The 23230-nt window shown below is 43.5% G+C and overlaps 1 protein-coding gene across 3 annotated transcripts in view; it reads right to left on the minus strand.

Moving 5' to 3' along the window:
* CCM2 (CCM2 scaffold protein) overlaps positions 1-23230 on the minus strand; it is a 371750-nt gene that overhangs the window by 57486 nt on the left and 291034 nt on the right. For all 3 annotated transcript variants that reach the window (XM_085628570.1, XM_085628571.1, XM_085628569.1), the window contains one exon: positions 8788-8971. In XM_085628570.1, the coding sequence (XP_085484696.1) occupies positions 8788-8971 (184 nt within the window). The remainder of the gene's footprint in view (positions 1-8787; positions 8972-23230) is intronic.

The following is a 23230-nucleotide window of genomic DNA, read 5'->3' on the forward strand; positions in this document are numbered from 1 at the left end:
GGTTGACAATACCGCATTGAGTCAGTGTGCTTGCCATGAGCAACATCAGTGAAATTACTTTATATGTTCATGCATTGACACACTGTATGCTTGATTTTTTGCAGAATATACGTACAGGCAGATTGCTTCATGCCGTTTTGGTTGGGGAGATTGGAATCACGATTTAGGATTGGTGGTTGGCTTGGACGAGTTTAAACCACATATATTAGACTGTGGATGGCGGCCACTCAATTTTGGTAAGTCAGAGTTGCGTGAAGCCATATTTTATATTGAAATACCCTAAGCATTTAGTAGAAATATATTGATGATTGGTTTTGGTGTCTTCCTCCCAATTTCTGTAGGGAATAAGTCAGACGACAATAGTCCGGAGGAGACCCAAAACTCAACAGGGGTCGAAACGTCGACATTTGTTTCACTTGGTTGCTTTAATTATTAATTAGTTGACACGCTGCAATGTGATACATGCTTGTATTTTATCAGCCATACTTAGAACCAGTGAACTGTTTCTTATCTGTATATACTGTATATGTCCTTCACACTAGAGCATTGCGTCGCCTGCAACTATGTTATTAACTATACTATCACCTTCATATGAAATGAAATATGTTTTGATAAATAATACAGAAAAATAGCCACAGAAACCATTGTCAGCATTTTTTAACCAATTTGTTTCACCCACTTTTGCATTAAGGAACCCCAAAGTGTGTAGACACCACTTGGAATTTATAAGTGAATGCACTGAATGAGAGCTTCCCCAAGCGGAGGGAGAAGGTTGGTCATGATTTTGAACAGAGTACCACGTGGAAGCTGTGTGCATATAAGTACTAGTAACCCTGGTCCGCGTGGGCAGATAAGAGGTTGTCTGTGTGAGAATATACAAATTCAGGATATGGGCTTTAAAAGTGTCACCCATTTTCAAGGACTGCCTCTGTTACATGTATCAGAGCTTGTGAGCACTATTTCTTTAAGCTAAAGCACTCAAGACTAGAGTAAAAGAGGTGCAGTTACTGCCAGCCTTGGCTCTCGTAAGCAACAAGTAAGTACAAAGTGCGTGTTTTCGCACTGCTTGTAGTTTTTCAAAACGCCTAAATAAAAGGGCTTGTCATTTATAATGCCAAAAGCTCAAACTCTCGCAAATGCGGAACCTACTGCATTGCAAATGCTTGTTTAAGTTTGCACCAGGTTACCATCAGATCAAAGTCGATCCTACTAGCATTTCCTAAATGCCCATTTTGTAATTAGGAAATGCTATCTACAACGGGTTAGGAAATTGCAAATAAGAAATCCTTATTTGCGAGTTCCTATTTTGTGAATCGCAATGTGCAATTTTGTTGGTTAGAAATTGCATTCTGTGACGCTGCATAGGCCTTTGCACATTAGGAAAGGCAGTTTTACATTTCCCAACGGCCCGAAATTGTGATTTGGACCATTAAGAAATGCAAAATCCTTTTGTGCATATTGGCGTACCTCTTGTACCCAAGTATCTGGTACAATAGGTACCCAGGGCCTGGAAGCTAAACGCAACTAGCGGACTGCAGCACCTAGTGGTAGTGCAAACATGGCCTCAACACTACCAGTGTAGCCTGACAGTAGCAGAGTAAAAACTGCAATTCAATCTGTCAAAATAAACCCCTTTTAGCTGGGGGACAAACGGTCTGAACACCGCGAGGAGTAGTCTGCGGATGGGGCCCCGAAAAACAACCGAGTGACCGGCCTGACAGTCGTGTTCCACCACCCACTTGGAGTGGTGGCAGAGTGGGGAAGCCAGTCGATGTTGGACAATGGGAGTGATATATGTCTCAGGTATTTGAGGTCCATGTCTGCCCGCCTGCGCGGGGCAGTAATCTATTTTGGGGGGATGAGGTTGGGGGGGGGGCAGTAATGTAGATATACACAGTGCAGATAAGGAAACACCAAGATATGCTAATGGGATACGGCTATATGTTTGGATTTGTTCGGCTTGTCAAAACAGTGCTGGCCAACCCTAGACAGTTTGCATGATACCGTTAGTGCAACATGAGCTCTGCAAGTTGAGGAAGTGCGCTGTTATGCACTTACTGTGGAGGGTAGCAGGATGGGGGGAGTTTTCATGGGGATGACAGTTTTACTGTATTTGAGTCGCATTGCATATTGTAACTTGCTTTAGCTCAGTGGACCCAGGCAACAGAGGGCAGGGAAACTCTGGGGTGGCGACATGCACTCTTCAAGTTGGGGAAGTGGGCAGTTCTAAGCCTACTGCGTAGGGTAGCAGGGTGGAGTGAGTTTTCATGGGGACAACAGTTTTACTATATTTCAGCTGTATTGCATATTGTAACTTTCTTTAGGTCAGAGGAACCAGGCAAAAGAGGGCAGGGACACGAGACAGTCGGGTGTGGGGGGCATGGTCACTTCCTCAACACACAAAGGGGAGGCCCTACCCTAACTATGACACGCCATAGTGCTGAAATATCTCTGTAGGCTCACCCCGGGCCTAGTTCTCCTGCAGGAAACCCACCTGAAGGGTAACCACTACAAGACACTGGACTGCTTTGGGTACACCTTAAGGCGCATGCGGGCTTTACCTCCAGCTCAAGGGGGAAAGGCTTTCTTATTAAAACTCAGTGCCCTACATTTTACGCTGCACATGGAGCTATCCACTTGCCAGATTTGTGGCACAAATGGGCACCTGGGAGGGCAACACACTTAACATTTTTTCGATATACGTGCCACCACAGCTCCACGAGGAGACCATCCCAGCACTCAGTGCTCCGCTGCTGAAGATGCCGCCTGGCATCCTTATACCCCCAGTGGTAGTGAACTCAGTACGCTAAGGGCCTTTATAGAGGCCAAGAGATTGGCAGACCTATGGCGTGAACACAACCCCAACACACAATTCACCTACCTCTCTGCTGTACACAGTAGTCACTCCCGATTAGACCACATATTCACTTTATGATCAGTTTTTTAATGCATCCTATAAAGCGCATGGCATCCCGGACCACTCCCTAGTGGAGGTGCTACTAAGCGGCCCTGCTAGAGACACAACGCTGCCCCATAGGATAGACACTTGGCATTTAAAGGATAGAACCCTTCAGGACAAGATAAGGGAATGGACAGAACAATACTTTCAAGAAAATATGGGAACAATTGACTCCGCCTGTGTCCTATGGGAAGCCTTTAAGGCGGTAATCTGCAGCCATTCATAGGCATTGATTGCGGGGAAAGAGAAGAAACAAAGGATAAAGTGTAAGGTACTGGAACAAGAGATTACTGAGCTAGAAACTTGAATGCTGGAAGGAGGAACGGCCAGGCCTCAGCTCCATCATAAGCTCCGACCTAAGCAACATTAGTTGAGAGAATTAACGGAGAATAAGGTTCACACTTGTGCACTGGTGTCACAGCGCACACTATATGATATTGGAAATAAAGCCAACAAACTGATAGAGTGGCTAGACAAAAGACATAGGGGAAGGAACTAGGTTTTAAGAGGTTCAAGATGAGGAGAAGGAACTTCATACAACTAGGGGAGCCATTGCAGAGGCATTTGTGGACAACTATAAAGACACATATGTGTCTACAACCATCAGGTCAGGAGAAGACTGTAGATCACCTGAAGGACCTTTCTCTTCCTGCTCTCTTGGACGATGACAGAGACACACTAGAACAAGACTTGACGGTAGAGGAGATAAAATTGGCAATTCGAGAGCTGCAGTCGGGGAAGGCGGCAGGGCTCAACTGCCTCCTAGTGGAACTCTACAAACACATAGCAGACAAAGTCTCAGGACACATGCTTGACACGTTCTGGGCGGCCAGAGAAGACAGTTGCTTCCTGGAGGATCGATGAATAGACACCATTGTGGTTCTCCCTAAGAAAGGTAAATGGCCAACGGCCTGTAGTTCCTATAGACCTATATCACTGTTAAACCTAGAGGCCAAGATACTGGTGAAGGCCCTGGCTAACAGTCTGAGGGCAATGATAGCTACGGTGTTCACCCGGACCAATCCGGCTTTATGATGAATATGGGTACCTGATTAAACCTATGGACTACTCCATATGACCGCAATTCCTCAGGCTGAAAGAGATGTGCTGCTCTCATTTGATGCTGGGATGGAATTTGATAGCATTGAATGGAGATATCTATGTGCCGTTCTCGCCAAGCTGGGATTCAGTCCTCGATTTTGCAGCTGGGTCAAACTCCTCTTTCAAGGCCCACTGGCAAGAGTGCGAGTCAACAATGCTTACACAAGGGCACGGGTCAGGGCTGCCTCCTGTCCCTAATGATATTCACGCTTGCGCTCGAACCCCTAATGGCCTGGATTCGCCAGGACCCACTTATACAGGGTATCAGCAGAGAGGGAGACTGGGAAGACCAGACCTCGCTTTATGATATACTGCTTTACACCACGCAGCCCCACCTCACGATTGACAGAACAATGCGTCTCTTTCAGCTTTTCAAAGACTAATCCGGTTCCCAGATCAATTGGGACACGTCCCTGAAAATTTCCCCTTGCAGGGGACATCCCTACATTATCGTCATGGTGTGTAGCTCCAATAGTACAAGACAGTTTTCAATACTCAGGCATCTACATCATGCGTGATGCTGGGGAGTTCCTGAAGATAAACTTACTCCCACAATTAGATCGCCTTTGGAGAAATGTCGCCCACAGGCGGACCCTCGCGGTGTCCGTGAAGAGCAGAGGTGTTCTCTTCAAGATGATGACCCTTAAACACCTGCTCTATGTTGTACAGAACACCCCAAAACGAAATATCTCCCGATTTCTTTAAGAAAGTTGATAGTGAATTGTGGCAACTACTGTGGGATGGGGATAGTTCAAGAATCGCACTTTGTAAGCTCCAAAGTGGGGCATAAGAGAGGGGGGCTTGCAGTCCCAGACATACGCAAGTACTACTGGGCAGCCCAGTTGATAGCAATAAATGACTGGGTGCTCGCAGATAGCGCTGAACGGCATACTGCATGGATCAGGAGGCCATAGGCAGCCGGGGCTACCCACCGCTACTATACAGGAAAGGACGGGAGGAAGCATTGCTGACTCACACTCAGCCAGTGGCGAGGGGATGGAGAGAAGCCACTAGATTCTTGGGATAGGAGGACAAACTTACGAACAGGACGCCACAATGGGACAGTAACCTCCCATGGAAGGTTGGAGGCCTAAAGGGGTTCTCCAAATGGGAGCTGCAGGGCATTAAACACTTGGGAGATGTGTGAGGAGGACAGGGTCTGATAACATTTGAGGAGCAGCTGAAAGAATATGAGATGACAGAGTCAGAGCGTTTTAGACATCTACAATTGGGGCATGCACTGAGGCGACATATACTAGGGGGAGAACAATTGCCAGGGTCAGCGCTATTAGAGGAGCCCCTACTATTAGATCCCATGTAAGACAAAGCCATCTCTCTGACATACAAGAAATGAATGAACAACTCCCCTGACCCGCTGTAGGCGATGAGGGAAGCATGGGAAGGGGACATTGAACTTATTGAGGATGACGACTGGGTGGAGACAGTGCAGAGCCCCAAAGAGGTTGCTATACGGGTCCGTTTCTGCTTAATCCAGCTGGTGTCAAAGAGCAGAACATGTGGTATTCCAGAGTCTTGGCTGCCCAAGGAAATGGGAGAAAAGTTTGGGACAATTGGCGTAACTAGAGGATAGTGAGTGGTTGCCACACAAAGATGAGTGACATTCTGAGGGTTGGACGTAGGGAACTTTTTACTTGATCCTGGTGGATATTGTGACTGTACTGTAACTTGTATCTTTGTGATGCCTATTGTGCAAATGATCGAAGTAGGTTTGTTATACACTGAGCAACTGTTTAATAAAAAGATCTACAAAAATAGCCTTTTGACAGGCCAAAAACCTCCTTCTTAAACATCAATAAGATCCCACCCATCCAATGTAGGTTTTGCAGCCCACAGGGCAGGGTGTGTGGTATTTAAAAGTAGGACATACAGAAATTTAATGTTAACATGTCCTTACCGTGACTAGCACCCAAAAGCTATTTTTCACTGAGGCAGGCCTAGGTGTCCCATGTTTAAAACCAGAGCACAGATTAAAATCCTAATACTGTATATCGGGAATGGAACAAGCTGGAAAATATATTAAACAACTGTTTTTAAACAGTTATTAAAAATCCAATTTGAAGGTGAACTACATTTTTTTCAATATATGTGAAATAAAAGTATATTTTAGAAAGTTACCTTTTCCCTGTCTGAAGTTTCTGGAGGCTAATTTACATTTGTTCTCCAACTTCTCCCAGACAGCGATTAGCATTTGAATAGATGTGAAAGAAGTGTAAGATTCTTTCCAGAAGCTATACAAAAGATCGCTGTGATTGACAGATAAGACTTGAATGCGCAGGGATAACTCCTTTAAGCTTAGCTGAAGGGTAGTTGCTGCAAGCACCCTTTCTGACATTAAAAGGCCAAAACCTGCTTCAGTGTCAAATACTGGGTTTACAAATAACACTTGGAGTACGCTTGAAAGGGAGGGAACAGGATGACAAGACAATTCTTGTGGATCCAATGTCTGGTTGCTGAAGAATCTTGCTTTTGTCCTACCGGACGTGTGTCTCTGCATTTCTTATGAGTACAGCGGCTGCTCCAAAATGGATTCTAGTGCTAGATGTGGGAGCGCACTAGAATGATCAAAGTACGTATGTACCTACGCATGCGCACACAGACACACACGCACATACAACCCCCGCCTTTTGAGGCCCATCACCCTGGTGGTTGAAGACTTTTGCTTGAAAATGCCCAAAATGGATAGGGTTGGCCACTGGATCTTTTGCCCCATTTGCTAGGGCATGCCCAGGAGAGACACCACACCCACGAAATTGTGCCAGACATAAATGTGGCATCTCCAGGCACCCACTTCAAAACACTCCTAGATCTGAGGAAGAATAGAAGAGGACTCAACCTGCTGTCTGTGACTTGAGTGGAGCCAAGAAACACTAGACCTGCTCCTTCTAGTATCCAGGACAAGTAAATGTACTCCAAGGGTCCTAAGGCAGACATCCTGTTCAAACTACAGGGATGCAACAAGTTACAGGGGACTTACTGCAGCAATCCCACCTGACGAGTCGCAACTAGACCTGGTCAGAACCCTGCTGTTGGCCTCTACCTGACACCCTGTGAGCATATAAGTGCCTCATCTGATGTCCTGGGGGACTTTAGAAATGTACTCCTGTGGTAGATTGGGACTTTAAGGACTAAGTCAGAATGTAAAATCTGACCAGGACGAACCTGGTTTGTGAATCCAATCCGCACTCTATCTCGGTTAGTGTCAAATTCCACCCAGGTCCTAGTGTGCCATGACCACTGACTATCATTGGCACTTTGTGCTTCTTGGTGCTATTACAACTTAAAACTCTAAAAATTCATATATTGAAATCCCCTTACTTGATTTCTGTCATTATATTGTCATTTTGTTTATTACATTTCACTCTGTTTCGAATTTGATCTGGGATTTTTATTCTTTTGGATTTTTACCATATAACGGTTTTGGTACTGCATAAATACTTTAAACATTGCCCTTGGTTAATCCTGCCTGCTCTCTGCCATAGCAACCAGGGAGGTGAGCTCAAGTTAATTTAGTAATTTGGGGGGGGGGGGTTCATGCTGACAAGGGCTGTGATTATTTCTTAAGGTGGGTAATCACGCATCCCAATTAATAATCCAATTTTTACAGGCATGTACAAATAATCCAATTTTTAGAGGCAGGTACAAATAACCAATGTATCTGGTTAGAATACCCTGAAAGGTGGCCTTACTGAAATGCTTTGCAATTAACAGATGTAGAAGTAGTCCTGAATCCCACTTTTCAGTAAGAGCATACCACACAAGTGGAGAATGGGAAAGAGACAAGAGTAAAAATGTTTTAAATATATTTCTTGAAATTCTTTACTGCTTTCGATAGAGCCTTTCTTTAATGTCAGACGCTAATATAGCTGTGGAACTGAAGATCACTTGCAACAGTGTCACTATGATGCAAAAAGGGGAACAACTTGTGAACCCCACTTCTAGTGTTCTGCCTGATATAAATATATATAAAGCTGGGGATGAAACACACATGCAGGAAAGGACACTCACACATACAAAACTCCAAAAGTGTTTTATATTTCTCTTTGAGAAGCTTTTTGGATCCAGTCTGCAAGAACAGAGAATATTCAACCAGATGTGAAGAAGGAAAATTGCAAGCATGGATGAACTAGCACATTCAAATGGAGGAAGACTGCCCTTGCAAATGTAAGTTCTGATTAAATTCACTTTATAGCAACAAATGGGATGCCTACACTTTAGAAAGGTGAGTCATCCACACAAAGGTCATTTAAGTTGGGCATGTGTTTCATTAGAAATAGAACTCTGTCTGCCTTAAAACTATTTTGGATTAAAAAGAGGAAGGAGAAGGAGGGTCAAAGAAAGTGGAGATGGAGCAAAAAGCAAGAACAGGAAGAGTAGAGGAGAGAATAGAAGGAGAAGCCGAAGAAAAATTGTTGTATTAGGAGATTGCATAAAGTAAGTATCTTAAATTGTCCATGTAACTACTTATATAACTAGCCTGTGGAAGTAAAAACCACTTACAAGTGTGGACATTTAACATATTACGGCATAACCAAATAATATTTCCAGGCCGAAATTCAAAACTTGGGGAGAGGGTGGGTGGGAGGTTTGAATTATTTGTAGACAACAGAATAGTGCTGCCCTTACTGAGTCCTCTCAACATTCAAAGACCATGCAGATAGCAAACATTATCCTTGTATGAAATTACATGCATCCCTGCCTTTGTTTACCAGTTTTCAGCACAACCAAGTGTGAGGCATCATCTCGGATGTAGGACACAGCTGCAATGTCATGGATGGGAACCCTGAGAATGATATCTTCCCCTTCTCGCCACACAAGTTTGACGTTGTATGCAGAAAGACTGATCACTGCATCGTGCTCTTGGGTCAACTGTCCAGGAAGCTGGTGTGCCCGCTGGGGATAAAACACATTATTATTGTAATATTTCAATACTCAAACAGTATTTCCGGAGCATGCCAAAATTACCTAAATTATGATAGTTTTAAAGAAGGCTCCTTTATACCAATTGTAAAAAAAAAGTGAAACTATTGAAACACACTTCTTTACTGAAACTTTGACACTTAACTGTATTTTTTTTAAGATTCAGTATTTACGATACGGTGCATTAAGCATATATACAATTTGTGAGGAAGTTGAGTAGTATTTGGAATGCAATGTACTGGAAGCACAATAGGTATCTGCTAAATCCTATTACATTCTGTAAGGCAATGCAGCTAAAACCTTTCATACAAATTCTGAGCTCCAGATTGATTAAGAGAAATAACTCAAACATTTGTCTACTAGGACCAGACAACTGACTATAATGCTACTTTATATTAAGAAATCAGAGAACCTTTTTCAATGAAACATGCTATACAATATCTAATGCCATAATCCTACATGCATGGAATAATATCAGACCTCAAACTTCTTCATGGTGTTTAGATGCCTTTGCACAGGCCTCCCTCCCACATAAAATTAGGTGTAGTTTTACAAACCAGTAGGTATCATCCAATTCACTTTAGCAACCACTACAAACAATTACCTTTGAAAGCAGCATGGCATTACATCTAGTTTGTGTCTAGGTGAGCACTTACTGTCTTTATTTCATAATACTTTTTTAGATCAAACAGTGCAGTGGTGTCTACACATTTAAAGTGCGGCTCCCACCAAAAGATAAACAAAACTGATTCTCTTCCTAATCATCATGTTCAGATATTTTCCTTTTAAAACACAAATAATAATCACAAGGATAGATTTCTCAACAACCAACCTCAGTTGCAAGTACAATACCCCAAATTCACAAGTGTTAAGCGTGTTCGGGATAGAAACGGCTAGCACTATATTTGAAGGTTGGTGCAAGGCCTAATTTCTTTGGATTACATACCATGCAAAGGCACCTACGTGCAATTCAGGAAATGACTTTTCAAATGAAGCCACAGAACTCTCAAGATGTTTAAAAAAGGTAGGGTCCTCTTTAAGTTATAGAGTTCAAGTTTCCTCATGTTCCAGACAGAGTCTGGGCAAAGTTTTAATTACACAAGATTAATCTGAGTAATTTTGTTAATTCCTCATCACTCTGACGCAAAATTACCGAAAATTATGCGATTGCACCAGTTCACATAATTATGAGTAATCTGACACAAAAACCCTAAAAGCACTACAGCAGAAGCACAGGAACAAAAAACTTAGCGACAGCAAGTGGCTACTACTATTCGTGTTCTGCTGGATTTAGCGATGTTTTCTTAGTGCAAAATACAACCTCTCGTTCCTTTTCAATGCAAGATTTTTGTGCTAAGAAAATAGCAAACTGTGCGACTTATACCCATCAATAGTCCAGATTGTCATTGCTAGGCAATCAAAATACTGTTGCTGCAGCCAGAATCTTTTTGGCAGACCTGGGAAAAACCTTGAAGACTTAATTTATTGGCATATGTTACAATCAGGATACATTTGTTTGCAACAATAACAGTTCTCTGTGTTAAAGAGGTCTTGTTCCAATGGCTATCATTTGGTTGACATGGGGGACATTATCTAGAGAAGAAAGAAAGAGCAGTGCCATTCCACCTTCAGCATGCATTTCACATATAACAGAATATGTTGAAATGCAGAGATAAGTTACTTGCAAAATTAATCTTATCTTTAGAAATCCAGTAGACATTAGTGCTCTGCAGAGTGACGAGTCAGAGTGCCGATAGTCAGTGATTCAGTTTCTTTCATATTCCATTGCGCTTCCCCTATGTCTGTTGCTAACATACTCCTACTGCATTTGGTGGGCTGTGGATATGGGGAAGTGCGGAAAACGTCATCCCTCCTGTTGGACCACCAGCTTGGTCCCAGAGTGAATATATTCAATATGATCTCGAGACTGTATGAGCATGTTCATCAACACCAGGATTAATTACCTTCATAAGAGCAAATTACTTCACCAGGGTGATAGATGCATATTTTCAAGCAAAATAGTTATGAGAAACATCCCTAGGCGCCAGACTGTAATGCATAAATTTTTAAGCAGTATCACCTGTACCTGGTGGCACTGCTGAACACTGGCAGTTGATCCACAAGACCTCAGGGATTCAACATAGAACACTATAAGCACTGATAACATCAGTAAAGCTAAAATTCAGAATCACTCAAAGAGAAGGGAAGAGAATGATAAGGAATCTTTCTGAAGATGCATATTGGTCATATAGAACACTACAACTGGTACGTAACTTGTTCTTATGGCTACTCGTTTCTGCAGACTCATTATGTGACCCACTCTCAAAGCAGTGTTCAGAAAAAGATCTCTGTAAAGGTATTACCTCACACTAAAACGTTCTGAACAACATCTGTAATAAACTGAGATTCATTTCTCAAAAACATATCAAAACAGTAATGTTTTGAAAAAGAGTGCAAAGAAAGTGAGATGGCAGCTTGCCAAATTGCCTCAATCTGAACACCCTTCAAAAGAGTCAAAGTAACAAACTTGCATCTAGCCGAGTGGTCTTTAAAACCCAATAACTGCTCTTTAACTGCAAGTTCATAACATTTTTAACAACTAACAAAATCTATATCAAATGGTTTGTTTTCTGACAGCCTTGCACACTTTTCTACATCAACTCTGAAATGCTTAGTTATTACAAGATAATGATCAATGCCCTGTGGCTAGGCCTGAGCTATACCACTTTAAATAAACCAGAATAAAATAAATTAATGGCTCGTCTAGGGTTGAGCATATATAACATTTCCTCCCTTTCCAACAGATAAGGAGGATGGTACAACTAAGGCAACACTATGGGTAAAATAAACCATACTCTTAACATAACTAGATCCTTAGAGAAGGCTGTCAAAAGAGCAGACGCTGATGAAAATGAAAGTTAACCAACATTCCTGGAAAATGCATAGCGAAGAAACATGACAAATACTTTATATGGTAAGAATAAAGAGTATTGAATGGGTGCTTCATGAGAAAAGTAAGAACCAAATAAAATGTCAACGTCGAAATCAGAAACAGAATGAAGGAAGCTAATTCTGTAACTATTTGCAAAAACCTTAACATCACAGACAAAGTGAACAATATGCCTTGGCTGCAAATAACCATTCATAGTGCCAATACTGAGTTCTTGTTCTGCCAGGCCACTGCTTTTACTTGTAAAGAATCCAAATCTTGTTGTTGACACCACTCAAATCGATATTATCTACTAGAGAGATCCTACTTTGGTGAGTGCCTTGTTAGCCTTGAACAGAACATTCATTTCTTCAGAAAGAAAAGTATTAAAATTCCTAATCCAAGCATATACATTTAGGATCTGAACTTTCTGATGTAGGACTGGATGGGTCTGCTGAGAGTCAATCGTTCTGCACAAGAAGAGTCCATGGAAAAACATGAATGAATTCCAGGATGTCCAAATGGGTAGAACGTCTGATCCAATCCAAAGCTGTCTAGATGATATGGTCACTCTGTTGATTAATCTTTTGTCCTACGTTTTGAATCAATTGAATTTTTGAGAAATTATATTGTAAATAGTATGGCCACACTATTCTTAACAAACTCAGTGAATCCAATCCTTTGGGGAAACTATCGAGCAATACGCATGGAATTTCCTGTTCAATCTTGAAGTAAAAAGGCCCAACTGAGGAAGACCACAAGTACGAAAGATCATCTGCAGCACTTCTGTGGGACGTTCTGACTCCTGGCCCTTTGATATTGATCTACCAAGATCTGTTATTGTGCTGCGGGAACCTGCTGCAAGAATTGCTGGTGAAACAATTATTCTGTTGAGGACACAACATTTTCAAAGACTCTTCATACAGAGGTCTTGGCTGTACATCTCCTGCTTTCCGAATGGAACACATCATCTTTGTCTACTCCTTTTCAATCTGGACAAGACTAACTTTGCAGTTTTAATCTATAGAAGATGTATATGGAGACAAGGCTCTTTACTGCACTCATAGCCATAAGAGTGATTCCACTGCATATGAAGCGGCCACTGCAGCAGTAGCAATCTCAACAGGCCTGCAGCACCAGCAATGTGCAAGATGCCACCAGAACCAGCATCAAACTTGAAGACTGAATACTCCAAAAACCAAGGTACCACATTTCTACTCTTTCCAGTGGAAGGAAGGTCAAAAACACATATTTTGTTTAACAAATCTGACACTTTTCGCTTATTTACATAGAAATGGAAAGAACAAAAAGTAAAGAAAATAACAAGAAACAAGAATCTGATCAAGAAGGTGCGATAAAAAGTAAATCAACGCAAGGAAAGCATTACATCTTTCAACTTGTTACATCATGTAGGGCAAGGGCACTTTATGTTAAAAATTATTTACAGGAATCCACTTACAGCTGTAAGCACCAATAGCAAAAAATAACAATTTCATTTAAATGATAGGGAATTAAGAGAGAATGGTGGATCAGCGATATCAATATCTTCTAAAATAAAATTAATGTTAATCTGTAGAATCAGAATCATTCTTTTTCACCCTTCCTACACACTTGGACTGTTTGTCTTTCCGTAATTTGCTATTGACGAAAGTTTTAAATGGGTTCCATATTTGTTCATATTTCGAACATACATCATAGAGTAATGTTGATCATTTTTCCACTGTATTCATGTGCCATATCTTAATTCAATCTTTGACAACTTCCATTTCTATGCCAAAGCTAGTCTCACAGGCAATAACAAATGTCACTAATTGATACATGAATGAAAGCAGCAGGTATTTTGCCTCCATCGCATTTGTAGCCAACAACTATTATAAAATGGATCCAATGTAAAGGTACAGAGTTTTTTTAAAATCATTATCAGTATTTTTTCGCAATAGGTTTTGACATGCTGGCATAGGCACCAGAGATGTGCAAGTGTGCCTTTTGGCCACATCCTTTCCAGTATCAGTCAATAGCTCATTGCACTGCTATCAATTGTTCAGGTGCTAATACACCGCACATCAAATATTACGGGCACTCTCTTTATATTGAACGCCTATCGATGTGCTAGCCACCCTCCTCCTATAACAGACAGTGTTTTCAGACATAATCATATCCAATTCCTCCTCATAGTTTTCCCTCTATTGTGGGACCTAGTTGTTAAAACTGCTCCTCTCTTGGTTGACTGATTGTCAAACTGTTCTCCTATATAAGTTAAATCTCCAGAGGCTCCCTAACAATTTGCTGGGGTAGCTGTCAAACTTGGCAATTGGGATAAGTAACTGTCATCTCTGGGTGCTAAATGAACACGTTACCTACCTTCTGTAATGATTTTTCTGGAGAATACTTTAACCACATATTCCTTACACCTGAGGAGCAGAGGTGAGGCCAAAGGATAGAATGGCAATCTGGAAATTTTCTGGCCCTACCACAAACACTAGCATCCGTGCGCAGGACAGGCACATGAAAGAACGCTTCCTCAAGTCCAAGGACACCAACCAATTCCCCAAATACAGGGAGAAAAGGACCTGGGCCAAAGTCATGAACTTGAATGTGCCCTTCCGCAGGAAGGTGTTCACAGGGATTAACCACTCTGAATAATCTGCAATTCCACTGATCCAATGCAGTGGAGAAACCGTCGAGTAAGACAAAAACGAATTATTCCACCTACTGGCCGTGCACGACCATGAGAAAAGGAATCAATAGGACTTGGCTGCTGTTGCAGCAGGTGAGAAGGAAGACTATAAATTGCTGTCCTCTGCCACCGCTGCCTCCTCTTGAGCTGCAGAAAGGCTGCTGGACGGGTTCCAGTTCTGTCTCTTGTGGTAAGTAATACCCCATGAGTATCATCTGAACCTTCAGGTACTGAAGGTGGAACAGGAGAAGCCAGATGTAAAGATTAAGTGTTGCTCGGCTATCTTTGAATTGCTCCAATGCAGAACTAACCTTTCACAGAAAATTCTGGAGCCATTGTAATGCATGTCCAACAAGGATGCCTGCTCGTCCCCAGCAAATCCTGTGGCGCACCTCCATATATAGTTCTATATCATCACACTGGTGTCCAATGCGCAACCAACACAATCCTTTGTGTCTTGAACATTAGCCAAAACGTAGTTGGCTGCATCTTGTCCAACTTGGATCATCAGAGCAAAGGTGTTTCCAAATGCATGAGGTATGAACAGCAATATCTTTCTGGCCATGTCTCAGAGGACATGTGTGAATCTTCCCAGCAGGCAATCGACAATCAGGGACCATAACACCATGGTATCCAAACAAAAGAATTTCCCCCAAAAGCTCTGATGCAGTTTGATTCCCAGTTTGTGGGCACAGTGGGAAATGAATTTTCATTCACCCTAATATTAGATGCCTGTACTATCAATCTCTCTGGAGTTGGCTACTGTGTCAGGAAAGCTTGATTGCCAGGGGCTGGCCTATGACACCTACTTATAGGAAAACTCACAGGCCTGGCCGAGCATAGCTTAGACCAGGTTGCCATTAAAGCTTCTGTCAGGTCCTCACTAAAGGATAATAAGGGCTCTGAGGCTGCAGAACCCGGCTGAAATTTGTCAGAAGGTTTGCTTGAATACTATTGTGGGTAGTTGTAAAGTTAGTAATTCTACTGCTCTGCAGACTACAACCACAGTCTCCATCATGGTGGGCCACTGTGGGGAGTCTATCTCTGCCTCAGCAGAGTATTAAGTCCACTGCAATTCTGTTGATCTAGGTAAAACCAACATCAGTATGTAAAGGGAGGGGGGAGTTAGATATCCACTGCCTCACTGTCGTCCTCATTGGTAGCCATTGAATGGCAGAGTCCAATTCGAACAAGGTTACACCCTTCTGCAGTACTGGCATTGAGGGAGAGGCTGGGGATCCTCTAACGTTTGAGGATGCACCTTGGGAGATCACATATCGAGATATAGGCCTGGTGTGGCACAAGCTGGTCGTGAATCTGAGATGAGTGTTGGGATCCATTGGAATCTGAACCAATGCCGGGTCAGTTGGCTTTTACGACGCCTACGGTGCCAGGTAAAGTGGGAGGGTACCAGGAAGAAGCCAGGGCTGAACCTACTGGCAGAAGTTCAACTAAGGAGCACCAGTGGCTTCCTGTGGCCCACAGGCACTCCAGAACGAGTTGAAAACAATTACTGCATGGGCTCCCTGAAGGCCTCTATCTCTACTGGGTTGACAATGGCCTAGGAATCTGGCAGCCCTGGGACCAGCCTCCGAATGGGCTGAGTGGCAGACCTTTGGTGTGGCAACAGCCCTTTGGGTCCCCAGGATGTCAATGGACTTTGGAAACTTGGAGCAGGACCAGCACCTGGAGAGGGAACCAGCCTGACGCTAAGAGTGCGACCTACCTCACTTTCTGTGCTCCACAACATAATAGTTTGCCTTCTGCTCCTTGGTGGACTTCATGTTCATCAAGGTGCAGTTGTCGCACAATATAAGTCGAAGCCTAGATACTCGAACTACAGGCAGACAGGTGGCTCAGTGACCGACATTTGTCGTCGCGACAAGGTTTGAAGACTGTTGTTTTCAGGTATGACAGTTTCCTTGGCACAAGTTGTCGAAAAGGAGATTTCGGCATGGGCAAGATCCGATAATCTTATTAATCTGACAAGCAGAGTTCTGGACCCATGTCGAAGGGCGAGGAAAGAAGGGAACTGATATCAGCATGCAGGGGCCGTAGCTATCTGTGGCTCTGCACTGTTGACACAGGGCCAGGTCGTCATGGAGTCTGACAGCGTCACCTACCAGCATGTAGGAACAATTGCTATGAAAAATTCAAGAAACAGATGGAAACTGGGTGATATTCAAAAGGCACACAATCTATGTTTAGAAGTATCCATCAGAAGAAAACGGTCAATAGAAGAGGCACAACCTCAACTCTCCACGTGGGTACAAATCTTTCAGCACCAGAGCAGTTTCTCTTCAAGAGTGGAATCATTTGTCATGCATCCCCCCAGTTTCTGTTCCCCCAACGTCAATGGAGCGGAGAAGATGGTCACATTCTTGCTTCGATAAAACAAGCATCAGTGATTTAAAACAGTAGAGGTTGTATTCAGGGGGCTTGCCACCATTTGTTTGTAATGTTTGCAGAAGAGCCAGAGGGAATATCTGATGGGGATATTAGAATATCCTTTGTCTATTATAGCACATGGCTTAGTAAAGGTTGGATTTGAGTGTTATAAAGCTTGATGGCTTTCTATGGTTCGTAAGTAATATTCTCTATGAGAGAAGCCCAGTCTGCCAACCCCCACTGTGTAGTATATGATCTTTTTCGTTACGAAAAATTATTCTGAAATATGGGCTTTTTTTGTTGACCCTGGGACAGAGAGGGGAAGTGACTAACTTACATAAAGGAGTCTTGGGTGGAAGTTTATCTTCAGGAAAGCGATTCTGCCAAAATATGAAATCTTGAGCTGTCCCTATCTCTACAAGTAAAGAAGCGGGGGTGTCCCAACATGCTTGTGAAAGCACAATTATATAATATATCTTCCGGTCACTTTGAGAGGTTAACTCCAAGATATTTCATTGGGATAGTTATCCACATCAAATGGTGACACTGAAAAGGACAGCCAAACACACACCCCAGGAGGTTATCCAAGGTAGGGAACTAGAGGCTATGGGGCCTCAAGGGTGAGCTGGTCTTAAAACAAAGACGTTGAAAAAGTAGTCAGCAATCCCTTTCATTTACACGAATATCCATTCCTTCCAATTTTGTAAAGTTGGTTTTAAGTTCAGAGACAAATTAGATTTTTTTTTAAAGTATGGCTTGCAGAGTCTGCAAAGATACCTCTAGATTGGTCAAGAAACATATGGTAACATGAGCACGTAGTACTGCCTTATGAGATAATTCTTACACCACTAATGTTATTCACTACCATAAAAGTTTCTAGTGAGAAGGTGAAGAGTGAGACAGAAGCAGGAGAGCCTGGTCTAATAAGTTAGCAATGAAGATAGGGTTCCATTATTTTTCATGAATGCACAAAGTTTACTTTAATATAGGTTTCTAAGTTTGGACCTAGGCATGGAGGGGGAGAGAGAGAGGGAGGAGAGAGAGAGAGAGAAGAAGGAGAGAGAGAGACAAGAAGGAGAGAGAGAGGGAGAGAAGAAGGAGAGAGAGAGAGGAAGGAGAGAGAGAGAGGGAGGGAGAGAGAGAGAGAAAGAGGGAGGGAGAGAGAAGAGAGAGAGAGAGAGAGAGAGGGAGAGAGAGAGAGAGAGAGAAGAGAGAGAGAGAAGAGAGAGAGAGGGAAGAGAGAGAGAGGAGAGAGAGAGAAGAGAGAGAGAGAAGAGAGATAGAAGAGAGAGAAGAGAGAGAGAGAAGAGAGAGAGAGAGGACTACTATTTAGTAAGGCGAGTTGATAGCTGGACATATTGCATATAACTTGGTTGTACAAATTTAGACATGGCAATTAAGGAGGGCTACTGTCTGTATGAGGTGCATTCATAAGGAACATTTTCCGATTTACATTTTTAGTCCATCATGGAGAGAGTGCCTGATTGAGATGTAAGAATAAAATTTTAAAAAACAGAGTGTGAGGTCAAACAAGAATACTACTATATGCTCTGTAAAAGCAGGCAGAGAAGCCATCTGAGTTAGGGGTTTTGTTTTCAGGAAGGCGCTTAATACCCTTATAACAATCATCAGGTATGAAATGGCCAAATAAGCCAACTGTCAAAGGGCATGAGATTACGGGGTCATGATGCCTGTCCAATTCCAAGACCTCAAAAACATTTCAAACTAGAAAACATTTTCTTATTCAGAGGGTTCAGAATCTTGGTTTCCGGATCTCGAGGAAGTGTAGGAAAGTTATTTTTTTGCAGTCTAGAAAAAGACTATTGAGCAAATACATTTTCAGGTGACAAAAAAAGATGTGTGGGTTTTCTAGTGTTATGTCTGGCTAAAGGCAAAATGGTTAGTGGCTTTTCCAACACTGTGTTCGTACAGTCAACAAAAGATTTGTTAAAAGGTAAAATTGGCACTTTTGACTATTTCTCTGACAGTATCATTGTATGGAGATAAGATTTCTGCTGTCCAGAAAGCAGTTTAACATCCAATGTTTTAGACAAATTATTTACTACTGCTGAGGAACAGAAATGTTAAGCAGACAATTCTCAGGCAATGAAAACTCTGTTCAGGCAGTTATCCAAGGACTAGTGTTTTATAAATGTACAAATTACTGCACATGCCAGCGATGTGATTTGTATCAACATGTATGGAGGTGGTTAAAAAAATTACCAGCTGACACGTATTTCGCCCATATCGCTATCCCGCCAAGGGCTTTCTCGGGGCATGCATTTTAATTTAAATCCATCTATATCCTGTTGGGGAAGAAGAAAAGCAGTAGTCCGCAGGCATCTCTACGGCTGTCAGGTTCGTGCGGTGGTACGCCATCTGCCCTCCGTGCACGGACACGCACGGGAGGGCAGGAAACTACATTTCCCGGCATGCCGCGCCGTTCGCGACACGTGACGCGAACGCAATAGCCGGAAAGAATAAAGACGGCAGCCGCCTGAAGACGCTGCCGATTATTCTTCCGGTGCAGCGGTTGTCCTCCTCCTTTGACTACTCCTGGGATCACCAAGGATTTACGGTGTTCCGGAGGACTTCGTCATTCCTGTGTCCTGGATTGAGCTTCCTGAGTTTTTCTTCGTGCCTTCCCCTGTTTTTTGAGACACGCAGGACGTGCGGTCTCGTGCAGGGGAACCCTAGTGAGCGTTATCGCTCAGCACAGCCTCTCATCCCCCACAGCTTTAACTCGGCGGTGAGTCCACCGCCCTCTTCGCCAGACTCCCCTGTTGGAGGAAACACACAGGTCTGTGGTTTCTTGCAGGGGAGCGTAGGTGCCTTTAACGGCGCTTCGGTTGCTGGCTCCCTTGTTGGAGAGACCACACCGCTTCCTCTGTCTCATGCAAGGGAAGAAAACGCACCCGCGAAACGCTTCCGCGAGCAGCTCATCAACGTAGAAGTAAGTGACGCCTTTGTCCATGTATATATATATGTATATTCAGACTTCCTGCAGAACATGATCATAATTTAATTGGTTGGCGTTCGAACTTTCTTTATTAAACTTTACGTGTGGAAACATTGTCCTGCTGGATTGGGACCACGCTGTATGTACTCTGGGATGCAGAACAACCCGTGATTTTGTTATCGTTTGGTTATCCTTTCTTTAGCGTCCTTGAGAAGAGAGACCTGTTGGGGAGGTTTAACTTTGGCAAATCAGGAATTCAGAACGAAACCCTTGGGTAGGTGTAAGGTCGGGCACTTTATTATAAGGGTATAAAAACGTTATAAGGAAGGGAGGGGAAAAGAGGAACACGAAGCCATCCCTAAACACTATATCCTCTGTTATCTTCTCATTTGCCTAGAAGGAGTTCTGAACTTGTTATCGCCCTCTGCTCTCTACTGACGCTACAACCCTCGTTATTCTTTATTTCAGGTAGGAGGTGTTATAAGAAGAAAGAGGCTGTATAGATAGGGTGTAAGGGGTGTACGGAGCTAAGGGGTCTGACACTGTTTTCTTGTCTCCTTCGCAGATCTCCCTCCCCGCAGTTCCTACCCTATCCTTTCCCCGCTCAATTACCGCAATAGTCTGTGTGTACATTGATTGTCCAGACTTGGGGTAATTCAGAGGTGGGCCCCCTTTGAGCATCAGCACGACCATGAGGAATCGGACGGAGGAGCGCGACAACGGCGGAATAGCCATTTGGGAGAAACACATGTTGGCTGTTCATTTTGTGCGTTATCTCAATCACCTGTCCCAAAAACGAATAAAATGATGAATCTTTACACATCAACTTAGGAATCTGGAGAATGTATTCCAAGAACCTGTATATAATCGGCAGGAGCGGTTTGCTCATTGACATTTATCTTCCAATTTTGATGGACCTCTGGGTGTGACCCCCGGACAGACTATCCTGTTCTCATTCTACGATTTAGGGTCCTGTCTAGTTACACGTGAACCCCATCAGCTTCACACCCCCACATAACATTAGCTAGTCAGTGGGTGACCTGCAAAATTTACCGGTAGCAGTTTAGTGCCTCTCCTAGATCAGTCATATCGAATAGTTTCTTACCTGTCGGTGTAGTTTTGCAGCTTGAAGATCTTTCTGGATTCACTATGCTGTGCATTATTCCGCGATCTGGTGGTTGGGTCCGGATTCGTAGTCTTTCCTTTGTTTTTGTTTTTTTGTAGCCCAGGTGGGCGTCGACGTCCCACCATTTGGTGCACCTCTCGTGACGTCGTCGTGCTTCCTGCGGAAGTCCCACCTTTGGGGCGCCATCTTCTGGTTCTTTTTTCCTCTCGTTTTCTTTTTTTTTTTAACCCTAGGCGAATGATTAAATTATATGTCCACTTTTCTGTAGCATTTCATTCCATTCTGTTCTTCTTTGTTTTCCCCCCTCTTCAGCCTCATCTTCCTGGCGGAGGTGGGTGGGTTCGCTAGTGAATCCAGAAAGATCTTCAAGCTGCAAAACTACACCGACAGGTAAGAAACTATTCGTTTTGCAGCGTGAATCTTTCTGGATTCACTATGCTGTGCATAGACTTTGTAGCGGTTTGTTATCTTTATGGCGGCTGGGTGGTAGATGAGCGTTGATCATTGAATATGTGTTGAAGCACCTTCTGTCCTACTTGTGCTTCCTTGTTCATCTGTATGTCCACACAGTAGTGCTTGGTGAACGTGTGCACCGAAGCCCATGTTGCTGCCAGGCATATGTCCTGAATGGGCGTGTTTGCCAGAAAGGCAATGGTTGCCCCCTTCTTCCTTGTGGAGTGAGCTTGAGGCCCCTCCGTTAGCTCCTGTCCTGCCTGTTTGTGGCAAAACTGTATAGTCAGTGCAATCCATCTAGCAATGGTGCCCTTTGTCACTGGTCTACCCATGAAACTCGTTGCAAAGGACACAAAGAGCTGCTTAGTTTTTCTGTGCTCCTTGGTCCTCTCAATGTAGTGCATCACCACTCTTCTAGCGTCTAGAGTGTGTAGAGCCTTTTCTGCGTTCGAAGTTGGGGTTTGAAAGAAACTCGGTATCTGAATACTCTGGTTCATATGGAACGCCGACACGACTTTAGGCATGAAGTGCGGGTCCGTTCTCAGGACAACCCTATCCTTGTGTATCTGTATGTAGGGCTCTTGTAGCGTTAGTGCTTGCAGCTCGCTCACCCTAAGTAGCGAGGTTATGGCTACTAGAAATGCCGTTTTCATAGTCAACATTTGCATTGAGGCCTTGTGGATGGGTTCAAACGGTGCCTTCATAAGCTCCGTTAGGACCACGTTGAGGTTCCATGCCGGCGGCGGCAACCTCTTAGGTGGCGTGATTCTAATCGCTCCTTCCATGAATCTCTTTACTACCTGCGACGTAAAGAAACTTCCACCTTTCTCCCCTCTTGTGTAGGCTACTATCGCCGCTAGCTGTACCCTTAGGGAGGTCGAGCATAGGTTACTTTTCAGAAGGTGCGTGAGGTATCTCAGCACTATTGAGTCCTTTGTCATTTTATTTTGTAGCCCATTTTTCCTGCACCATATTGTAAATCTTTTCTATTTCGCACTATAGCATTTGCGTGTAGTTGGTCTCCTTGCCTCTCGCAGCACTCGCATAGTGCTTGGAGGCAATCTAAGGTCCGTAAACTCTAAGTCTTCAGGAGCCATGCCGCCAGGCTGAGGCTCTCTGGTTCTGGATGTAGAACCTCTCCGTTCTGCATGGAGAGCAGGTCCTTTCTTCTCGAGAATCTGTGGGGATTGCCTTGAGCCATTTCTAGAATTTGGGAGAACCAAGTCTGCCTTGCCCACTGTGGTGCCACCAGGATCAGTGTCATGTTGCTGGTTCTGCACTTGTCGAGCACCCTGTGTAACAGTGGTATCGGCGGAAAAGCGTAGGCAAATGTCCTTGACCAGCTCATCCATAGGGCATTCCCTTGGGATTGCTGATCTGGTTGCCTGGACGCGAAGCTTTGGCATTTTGCATTCTGGCGTGTTGCAAACAGGTCTATTGTGGGAGTTCCCCATTTCTGGAAAAGCTTCTGCGTTTCGTGCCCATTGAGCTCCCACTCGTGTGAAGCCGAGGTCTGCCTGCTTAGCCAGTCTGCCTCCACATTGTCCTTCCCTGGTAGGTGAATTGCCAGCAGGTCTATCTTGAGAGGTATGGCCCATCTCCAAATCTCCTGTGCCAGAGTGGAAAGGGGGAACGACTGTGTCCCACCCTGTTTGTTGATATAAAACATGGTTGTGGTGTTGTCCGTTTGAATCAACACT

The sequence above is a fragment of the Triturus cristatus genome, chromosome 10, assembly GCF_964204655.1.
Source record: "Triturus cristatus chromosome 10, aTriCri1.1, whole genome shotgun sequence".
Classification (NCBI taxonomy): domain Eukaryota; kingdom Metazoa; phylum Chordata; class Amphibia; order Caudata; family Salamandridae; genus Triturus; species Triturus cristatus.